Genomic DNA, 11,494 nt, shown 5'->3' with positions numbered 1-11,494 from the left:
GGGGGTTACGCGGAGGAGGTGGGGAGTGAGGTTAGATAAATAATTTAAATTCATTTTTAAAAATATATATTTTTAATGGATATAAGTAATTTAATTTTTATTTAATGTTAATAGTATATTATTTAATTTTTGTGAAGGTGAGATATTTTATTAATGTGGAATTTCATGTGTCAAGTTTTTTTTTCAAATATAATAGAAAGTGATACTTTAGATATAAAACTCACACTTTCAACAATTTAAAAATAAAACTACAAAAAATTAATTTAAATATGTATTTATCACTTATCTTCTTGTTTATTTCGAAAAAGCAATTACTCAAAATTTCAAACCCAACAAAAAAGTGAAATTACTTTTTTAACTTTCTAACAAAGTAAATATCTAAATTCCATGCACCGTATCCATGTGAAATATGTTTGAATATGTGTTCTAAATTAAAGGTTACCAAATCTTGGAAAGGAGTCAAATGAGAAACTACATGATTATCCAAAATCTTCGAAAGATTAGATTTATGAATAAAATGAATTAAACTATTTATTTAAAGGATAACCGAAAGCCTAAAGGTTCAACGAAAATTCAGACCATCACCTCTAGACCTTAATTAGTTATTTAAACCATGCAAAACACATTGATAAGTTAGCAAAAGAGTCAAAATTAATTTAGATATGTTCACACTTTATAAGTTTAGCTCATGCAATAATTCTAAATATGTTGCACAAATGCATAAATGCGGGTATATCGTATATGTCGGTTACCCTCAAAGGTTGTGATAAAATATATTGCTAAAAGTACTTCTAATGCACTTTAAATTAAAGCCTTTGATAATTTGATGGTAGGATATATAACCGAAAGTACTTTTAATATACTTTTAATTAAAGTCTTTGATAATCTAATTCAAGTTTTGAAAATAAAATTTCTTTGGATAAAAAGCGATTTATATTTTTCGATATCAATGAACTTTCTACTCTTTGATTAATTAAGAAAAAAAAAATGAGTTGGGGGAATGGACTTTTTTCTTTTTTTTAAAAAAATAACTTTACATGGATCATAATAACATGTAAAGTTGCATGATGTAATTAGGAAGTTACAAACTCAAAATTTATATAGAATAAGCTGGTGTATAATAGATCCTTGTGATTCGATTTTTTTGTATTTCTCATATATATATACAATTATTTTTTTCTTAATGGCACTAAGAGTAAAAGTAAAAGAAGAGTTAACTTTAGTGATACTGAAGGTTTTTTGGGGGTAAGAAAGTTAATTAAGATGGTGAAAAGATGTCATCAAAGACGGAAAGAGTGATTGAAAACGAGAGAAAAGAGTCTTTAATTAAAGATGTTTTTCAATGTTTTGATACACATTTTCAAAAGCATATAAAAAGGAATTAACAACATTTATCGAAAAACGGATGGACTATCTATTATAACAAATTAATTAAAGCATTCGACTTTTCTCTACTAAAAATGCAATGAAATATTCGTAATATACGAGTTCAATTTAGCTTACTATTAAATATTTATTTTTCATTATTTTGTCCCCTATGTTGAAATTATTTTTTTCTGGTTACCTTTAACATATCAAGAAATGAAAGATAATTATTTTTTTCTTCTTTTTACCCTTTAACATTGATTTATTATTCCTCATCTAAGACTGTACATAAATTAATATAATATTATAATAAAATACTTATATTAATTATTATTTTTTAAGAAATCTGCAAAAATTAAAATAAACAAGTAAAAATGAGGAATAGAGCCAAATCAGACGAAGGGTAAATTCAGGTGAGTCTGTAAGGACCAAATTCTTCAAAATTGTGAATTTTGATAGCAAATATATTGGGCCTGTAATAAGCTTGGGTCAGTCCATGATACATTGTTGACTATAAAAATAGATATAATTGTAACCTGATACATGTGAAATATTGGATAAAACTTTGATACAATTATAGCTAGTACGTACTTAATTTAATGTATCATGTATATATGATTTTTTGAATTTTAAATGTATCAATAATTGAATTACTTTCAATATTAAATGTATCCATTATCCATTTCAATCATTTTTTTAAAAAAAAAAGTATAATATGTAAGACATGATACATTAATGGCTAGAATTTGATAAGACACTAATTACACTCGCATGTAATTCATTTACATATCTGCGAGTTATTTTGCTGTTTAGATACATTATCAGATACATGCTATTTTTGTTTATTTTTTTGAATTTGTAAAAGGATATATATGCAATTGATACATTAATAAAAACAAAAATGATATACTTGTACTTTTATACATGTGAATTACAGGATACAACTTCATACAGTTTGTGAATTTATGTTTTTAAAATTTATCAATATGTGAATTTCTTTATTTTTAATGTATCATCAGAAGACATTTTTAATGTATAGATTATCTAATTTAGCATGTATATTTAATTTTTTTTTCTATTTTTTTTAATGATACATGATATAATAACTTTTATAATGTATCATTAAAATTGCAGTTATGTATTAGTGTATTAGTGATTATTCATGAAAATTGAAGGTCTCTATTAAAAAACACACATATACATCTCTATTGCTCTAATTACTAGAAATCAGATGCATTAGCAAACACATATTAAGTTCCAATGGTTTCAATGTTGGATAAGGACAGCTGGTCAGCTTTAAAATTATTTTGGAAGAAATTGTCTTACCATATAGGTACAAAAGGATGCACAGACGATCAAGAAAAAGGGGAAAATTCACATGAAAAGCTAAGCAGAAACATAAACTGTTGTGGATGTTATGGACAAGAAGGTCACAATAAAAGAACTTGTAATTTCTTTTCGAAAGATGGTTGATAAATCTTTTTTGGATCACTGTTATGTTTCATATACATTAAGTTAAGTTTAAAGATCATTTCAATTTTTTATTTTTTCACTGTTATATTGATATACACTACAATTTACTATTAGTTGATGAATTTCTGATACAATAAATTGACATGTTAATATCTTCAATCTTGTGTACAATTCTTATTGAACATAATACTCATTAAATATGACACACAATATTCGTTCAAATACTTATTTAATTGGATATAATGTATCTGATACATATGTTGCAGAAGAAAACCTTTGAGTGATACACAATTAACTGTGAATATTTAATGAACATAACACACAATGTTTACTGATACGACATTGAACATGATACTCATTGAACATGCCACAAAATATTTGTATCATATACTTATTAAAACTATATATAATGTATCTAAATATACTTAGTAAGGATGATTGATAATGCAGGAGCAAATTTTGATCCCTCTTTTTGAGGCAGTTTAATAACCTTTGCTTTCAAAGATGAAGAAACATCTTTCTTCAACTTTTCAATATTAACCTTTCATTACTAAAGGACCATGAAGTTTTTAGATTTATGTTTACCCAACTAATATCTTCTTAATCAAAAACACGTTGTGTCAAAACAAGACTAAGAGAAGTAAAGATTGTTTGTAAAATATTTGATTTCAGATAGATGCATTACTGTGTGGTCGTTATTAAGTATCATATACACAAAGTTTTAGTTTGTCAAAGCTCGAGTATGTATCATATACCTATTCTTGGATCTGATACACAACAGATACATGTAATACAACTGAATTATTGAAATCCATATAGTCTTTCTAATTTGAATAAGGTTAATGATATATTAAAGAACTTGACACATGTAAATAATACATTATGTAGTGTTTATGTGTCAACAACATTTATATTGAACATAATAAAACTAATATAATTTTCAACAACATTAGAGTTATATATCAAGACAAAGGGTAATTGAAAAATCAAAATAAATGAGATACATTGAAAATCTGTATCTTTTATGGTGATACGTGCAATAGTAGATCCAACATTTTCCCCCTTTTTGGCCATTTTTTCAACAATAGATTTAAAGCTCGAGCATGTGTACTTTCTCGACTTCTCCGTTCACAAATGTATCACGAATATAATTTGATATTGTGTACGGATAGCATACATAGCAACACTTCATACATGATAAAATGATACATTTGATAGATACTACTTCTTTCCATTTCATAAGGTAGTTTCACCAGTAAAAGTGGATCCCCTGAAAACGATTTTGTTTCAAGGAACAATGTGGATACATCATCTTTTTCACCTTTCCCTTATGCTTTTTGTGAAGGTAGAAAGGGAGGTTCTTTGAGAAAAATTGTGGAGCGAATACTTACTTGGGTTCTTGTAAATAATTGTGGAGGGATCTTATTGAAAAAAGAGAATATGTTTTTTTTTTAAAAAAAAAAGAGAGAGAGAAAATTTGAAAATTAAAAAAAATGAAGGAAAGTAAATATTGATGAAGTGAAAACAGGAAGAGATTAAGTGAGTGAAAATAAAAAGAGATTGAGAGAGTGAAATAAGGAGTAAAAATAGAAAGATTAACGTGTACAACATTATGTATCCGGATCAATGGAGATTGGAAGGGAAAAAAAGAGATTTTTAAAATATTTTAAAATAGCAGGGATTAAAAGAAATTATGAAAAATAAAAATATGTATATAGGTAATTTATCCTAATAAGAACCATTTGAGATTTGATTTTACTATAAAAAGAGATGTAAATTTGGTAAATTGCCACTTTAGTATCTTTTTAGCAAATGATATAAATAACCATTTCATCTTTCCAAACGACTGTTTTCTACAAAATAGAAGTGTCCATAAGACATCATGAATACTCTCCCCATTCAAATTATTTCCCCACCATTTTAAAATATGTGATTATTTTTGTTTATTCATTTGAAAAAATAAGGTATGATCATTTTAAAATCATTTTTATATATTGACATGACTTATTGTAAGCAGGAATAATATAGTAAAATTCTTTTGTTTATTGAGGTTTAAGAAATGTGTCAAACAAAAAATGGCGGAAGTAGTATATTATACAAATGATGAGTATTATATATCTTTTAAGTGATTTTTCGTATCACGAACAAAATATATAATACAATCATGGATCGGTGAAGTTGTTCTTTATTTACCTACTCTTTATTTTGCCCAAGATTTATGTAGATTGAAAATATATGGTACAAGTTAAATAAACGATCAAGATCTAATTAACTTAATCTATATGATACCACTTTTTTCATATGTCAACAATGAACTTATTTCTTAACATTTTTCGTCATCTTTTCTTTTCCCCATTTCAAAATATTAACTCACAAGAAAATAGAAAGATAGACTATAAGTGATTAATTTAATAAAAATAAAATGAAAGATATATAGAGAGAGAGAGCAAGCAAAAAAAGTATGAATAGGGCAAAACATTTAAAATATATTTATGAACACGATAATATATTAATTCTTATTCTGAGGTTACTAAAATTCCTGGAAACAAATACATAAAATATTAATTATCTAAATTATGCTTAAAATTTCTTTTAATCAATTAAATCTTATTCGTTAATATTAACAATACGTCATATATACTCTATCCAAACAAGAACATGGAAACAATAGAGAGAAAAGAAATACAAATAAACTAGATCCAAACAATACGTCATAAAAAAACATTCTAGGAATATCATCATATATATTGTGGAAACTTAATTTTAGCAAATAATTTAGCAGCTTCTACTTGTCCGTTCGTAACTAATTCTCATCAATTAAAACACATGACATTTCCACCACCACCTGGCCTAGCTACTTGTTTATTAGCCGGCGCCATTCAATACGTGTGAGGGCGTTTGTTAATTAATTAATGATAATAATTCAGTAGAGTTATGTAGTTTTATCCAATACGTAACTCATTTTTAATAATATATAGAAAACTCCTATTTATTACTATTACACTATGCTAGTTGCATGGAGCGCAAGTAGAATACAATGGTTAATTAGCCTGCTAATCTATTTGCCCCTGCTATGTAACGACAGATCAACTGAATTCATTATTTTGATTGAATTAAAATTAAATTAGATAGCATGAGTGGTATAAAAGACTAATTTCGATAATGCAGAAGGGCACATCTTTCAATGAATTCATTAAACAGTTATCTTTCTATTTCCGTGTATACGATTCATGAATTTATAACTGTTGATCTAAAAAAAGGAAGGGTAGAGTACATGATATAAATTCGTAGTAGTTGAGAAAAATAAATAATTATACAGTTTTTCCATTGGACGTACAGTAATAAATAATACCCTAACAACTAAAAATACAAATGGTATAATATGTTGCAGACATTTGACCAACTACCATTTTCCAGCTGTCCACAAAGAAGAAGAAAACCGATGATCACATTGAATTATCCATGCGTCTGAAAGCTCACACGTTTAATTTCTAATGAAGTTTAATTAACAAAGTCTCGTAAACTTGCTAAATTTAACAACACCCCTAATATCTTGTTTTATTATTGTTTTTTGAATATATAAGTTTGTAAGCTGTAAAATTTTTACAGCTTCACAATCTCTGGGATGAACACTGGGTACCTATCAATGCAATCATCCCATGGTCCATCAGTTGGTGTCTTGATTGTGCGGTTACACTTCCAAACTGCACTGTTACACTTGAATCCACTTCCAAATGCTATTTGCCAAATTCTATCACCTTTTTTCATCCTTCCTTTCGCCTCGATGTAACTCATCTCATACCATAATGAAGACGATGATGTGTTACCTGTTCAGACAAAATATAATTCAATGAAAAAGGATACATACAAGGAGCAGAGTTACCGTTGTGCTTACAGATTTTGACAGATTCCAGTAACTTTATCCTAATTTACATTAAGTTGGTGTTTTTAAGTATCAAAGCCGAATAAACTCAACATAATATAATAGTGTGAAAAGTGTGGTTCATTACCAAATTTGTGCAGAGTCATTCTTGAGGCCTCAACATGTTCAGCAGATAACTGAAGATTCTTCTGAAGTTCATCAATAACAGCTCTTCCACCAGCGTGGATGCAGAAATGTTCGAACGCTTGTTTGAAATCAGGAATATAAGCTTTCCATTTGGGATTAAAAATCTTCCTTCCAATAAGAGTGAACAAGAAGAGAAGCTGCTCTGAAGCTGGAAGAACCAACGGACCGATCGTAGTGATATTTGATTTCAAAGCTTCCCCTGCTATAACCATAAGATCTTTTGATAGATTAATGCCAACTTTTCCTTGTGGATCTTCTTGTTGAAAAACACATTTAAATGCCTTATCATCAGCACCTTTATGTGTTCTCACCACATGCATTAATCTGTATTTAGCTCTTGTACTATCTTTTCTCTTGTTAGACAAAAGTATAGCAGCACCACCCATTCTGAACAAACAATTTGGAAGTAACATTGCTCTTTCTGAGCCTTGATAATAATTAGGAGTGATGATTTCAGTACTCACAACTAAAGCACATGAATTTGGTAAAACTTGAAGAAGATCTCTAGCCAAATCAATGGAGATTAGACCAGCACTACATCCCATACCAGAAAGATTGTAACTTTTTATGTTACTTCTCAACTTGTACTTATTGACAACCATAGCAGATAAAGATGGAGTTGGAGAAAACAAGCTACAGTTAACGATAAGAATATCGATATCCTTAGGCTTAAGTCCTGTTTTCTTCATCAAGTCATCAATAGCAGAGAATATAACAACTTCAGCTTCATTTCTAGCAGTCTCCATTGTTGGCGTTGGAGGGATATAATGAATCGCTGGTGGCAAACATGTTTCTTCACCAAGACCTGACCTTTCAAGAATTCGCATTTGAAATTCAACACTTTTTGGATTATCTTTCAAGATTAAACGCGAATGTTCCATGAAAGTTGAAAAGGGTACTCTGCACGTAACGGGGGCTTTGTAACATGAGTAATCTACTAAGTAAATGGATCTTGGTTTTGACATGAAGTAAACTGTGGCTATGAAAATGATGAGAAAAGAAGAACAGAGGATTTGGAGGAGATCAAAGTGAAGTGAATTCCAAATACTTACAATCTCTTCAGGGCCTAATTTTAGTACCTGAATAACAAGAGCAGCCATTATGGGAACAATCAAGAAAGTAAGAAAATTATTAACAAGGTATTGGTAACCAAGTTTCACATATTTCAGCTTAACAGAGTTAGAGAAATTTGGGACTGGTTCTGGCATTTTCACAAACAAACAAACAAAAAAATTCTCTCAATTTCAATTTTTTTTTTTAGTAAAGAAGGAGGGAAATTGTTTGATTGTAGCTAAGACAATAGAAAGGGAAGATTGGTGAGAATTTAAAGAGTACAATGTGAGGAGCAAAGAAATTAAATGAATGGAGGGGCAGATGAGAGGAATTAATGAACAAATATCAACTTCCTCTTAGCTGGAGTTTTTTCATTTGTCTTGTCTGTTTTTTTTTTTTTTGTTTTACGGAGCATTCCTATCAAAGTTTTTTTTTTATATTAATCTTATTTACTGTATCACATTCTTTAATGGTCCATCTTTTTTTCTAAAGAAATAATATTAGTCATTTTCGTAATTTTTTGTTAAAATTGGTAAACTTATGCTTTGAAGACCAAAAGTTTACTCTATCGTGTGTAATTGATTAACTAAAGAAAGGATTATGTTTCAAGTTTTCAATTGTATTCTGATCGATATATCATCTTAAATAATGAAAATTAATCAAACTTACTGATACTGATATAAAATTAAAATTTGTGACATACATCACGAACTTTAATTTACACATTATGTTTGATCTGTAGTTTAAGATAAAAATGAGTTCCTTGTACTCCTCCTGGTTTCCAGAATCTATTTATTTTGAAATATTTGTCGTTATAGAAAAAATAAAATCTAGTAGTTTCTCCCCTTATTCTATCGTTGTTGTTCAAATTAGTGTAGTGTCAATTAAGTATAAGGAGATAACAGGTACGTATATTTTATGATCAAAGAATATTGAGTGTCTCATTTAAAGGGTGTGCAAAATTTTTTTTTTAATTTAAAATTAACTGATTAACACTTAATTTAAATGTCTGATTATTTTTTTGATGTATTATTATATATACAGTACAGAAATACAATATAAGATTGCGTATAATGGACCTTCATAAACGGGTCTTTCTCTGAACCTTGCGCATAGCAGGAGCTTTAGTGTATCGTCCTTGTCATATATATTGAGTCATTGTTTAACATATTTTTAGACACCAAATAGAAGGAAGATGTGCTTGTGATTATTTTAAAGTGAAAATGACCCAAGATCACATTCCTTAATCAATTAGTAAACTCAAGAAAGAAGATAAAATTAATACTAATGGATAATTTGGCCAGAATAGTTTCTTTTTTATTCTATTATTAATAAAATGGGAATTAATAAGACAAGGCTTGAAGCTGAAGGAATGAACCACAATCATATTCATAATCTTGTATTTCAAGGTTAGATGCTCCAACTTCAACCTTCTTCTTCTTCTTCTTTTTTCCTTTTTTGTACTTTCTTATTTATTAAAAAAACTCTTCCCTTACGGACTAGAAATCTAGAGGTCTTGAATAAGCCATTTGAACTGAATTTGAACATATTAAAATGAGCTAAATTAATAAATGAATATGGTATTGATCTGCTAAAAAAATACTTAAAACCGAAATAGGCTAAAAGCGGGTCATAACCTAAATCAAATTGTAGTTTATTTATTTATTCTATTATAGTATATTTTTTTAATGCCTAATAAAACTAAAATATATATAGATATATATATATCATTTATTTATAACATATCAAGTAAAAAAATACTTAATATTTTGTCAAAATTTCTCATAGTTCAATTCGAGCTTTATATAAACCTAAAATGTTATAGCTTAAGCTAATAATTAAGCATGTTAAAAATAATCAACTCAAATTTAAACAGATTAAACGAATCATATTTTTTTGAGCTAATTTTGTTATTACCCCTTGCTATAAGCGAGAACATTGGAAAATACAGTTATGAATATGTCGATGCTATCCACCTTTGCAAAATGAGCAAGTGAACAAATTGCTGGCCCATATATATATATATAGCATTAACTCTCTAATTATCAAAGCTTTAGAAATTCTAGACATGCATAACCATACATGATCTGGTATGTTTTTTTATTTACTGTATTTATTTATTTATTATTTTTCACTATTGAAATACGGTCTAAAAATTAGTACAAATATATAACTTAAAAAAATCGTTGTTTTTTCAGTATATTGAAGGAGATAACGTCAAGTTACTTTCCTATTGAAATTTGATATTAATAGCATTTTGGCACTCAAATAAGACTAAATTATATGTCAAGGTTTTGATAATGACATATTATCATTAATTGCAATCAAGGTTAATTACAGATTGAAGCAAAATGTAGACAGTTGGGGTAGTTGTAAGTTGGGGTTGTGACCACTATCCTCCCAGTATTTAATTCTCTACAGCTGCCCATTAATCTATTGAGCTAACAATATAATATCCATCTTTTTTATTGAAAAAAAACAAATTTGCAATGATTTGTTACAATTAATTGTTTCTGGAGCATATAGTTCCCATGGTGGTATGGTACTACAAAAATAAAACTCAGATCCTTTGTAATTGTTATTACTTTCTTTTAAACTTGGGTTTTATTAAAAAAATAAATGCAATGATTAGTGACAATCATTTGTTTTTGGAGCATATAGTTACAAAAATAAAACTCAGATCCTTTTTTTTAAAAAAAAAAAATTAAACTTTGTTTTGCTTTTATTAGTTGGTACAATACAAATAGTAGTACTTTTTGGTGGATATGATTTATCTATTTTGGACGTCATTTGGTAATAAAAGTCGAGAAAACGAAAAAACAATTTAAGTACCTAAATAGTTTTATGGTTGCTTCTAATTAAGATTATGGTACCTTTTTTTCTTTTAAATTTTCAATTTGATACTTATATAAAAATTCAATTATTTTAAATTTGTGTTAGAATTTTATTCTTAAAAATGCTTTCTACTAAAAAAGAATTTTATATTTATAATTTCATCTCCGTGACCTTTGATTAAAGGTGAAGCCGCAACTTCCGTTGGTGATAATATGATACCTAAATAAAGTAATTATTTGGTTAAAAAGTAGCTCCTCTTTACTTAAAAGTATTATCTATATATAAAGTATTTTTTTAAGGTACAAATGTTTGTGCGACACGTGTATGTATCAGGTAGTGGTAAACATTAGTGAAAGATATAATTGGGTTTTGATTACCTTAATTATTTGCTCTTCAAAATTTAGCAAAATAAATATACCTAAACTCAAAGTACTGGTCCAACCTTAATTTTGTTTTATTCTTTCCATTTCCAATTCCCGGTACTATTTGGTTAAATTTTTTTTTAAAAAAAATGTATATTCAAATTTAAACCACTGAATCAAAAGAAAAAATTTAAAGAAAAAACTGTATATAAATATGACTAATTAAGTGGTTTCATTTAATCACCATGTTGACTTGTCGTGGTCCACAATAGTGTTTCTAATTGTAAAATATTCCTATTTCTGTATTTTTATTGTCATAAAAGTTTCAAATTGCAAA

The 11,494-nt window shown here is 27.8% G+C and overlaps 1 protein-coding gene across 1 annotated transcript; it reads right to left on the bottom strand.

Moving 5' to 3' along the window:
* Nucleotides 1-6,065: 6,065 nt before the first annotated feature.
* LOC107011212 (3-ketoacyl-CoA synthase 6) lies at nucleotides 6,066-8,219 on the bottom strand. The gene is made up of 2 exons (XM_015210620.2): nucleotides 6,849-8,219; nucleotides 6,066-6,665 (listed from the first exon to the last, which is right to left on the bottom strand). The coding sequence occupies exons 1-2, from the start codon at nucleotides 8,113-8,115 to the stop codon at nucleotides 6,442-6,444; spliced, it is 1,491 nt and encodes a 496-aa protein (XP_015066106.1). The 5' UTR covers nucleotides 8,116-8,219; the 3' UTR covers nucleotides 6,066-6,441.
* Nucleotides 8,220-11,494: the final 3,275 nt, after the last annotated feature.

The sequence above is a fragment of the Solanum pennellii genome, chromosome 2 (genome assembly GCF_001406875.1).
Source record: "Solanum pennellii chromosome 2, SPENNV200".
Classification (NCBI taxonomy): Eukaryota; Viridiplantae; Streptophyta; class Magnoliopsida; order Solanales; family Solanaceae; genus Solanum; species Solanum pennellii.
This window is presented reverse-complemented; position numbering and strand designations above follow the sequence as displayed.

Bases quoted from the DNA above. Each gene is read 5' to 3' on its own strand.
- LOC107011212 (XM_015210620.2), bottom strand. From the start codon at position 8,115: ATGCCAGAACCAGTCCCAAATTTCTCTAACTCTGTTAAGCTGAAATAT. The intron at 6,666-6,848 runs GTAATGAACCAC...TTGTCTGAACAG, and splicing joins AATGACTCTGCACAAATTTG to GTAACACATCATCGTCTTCA.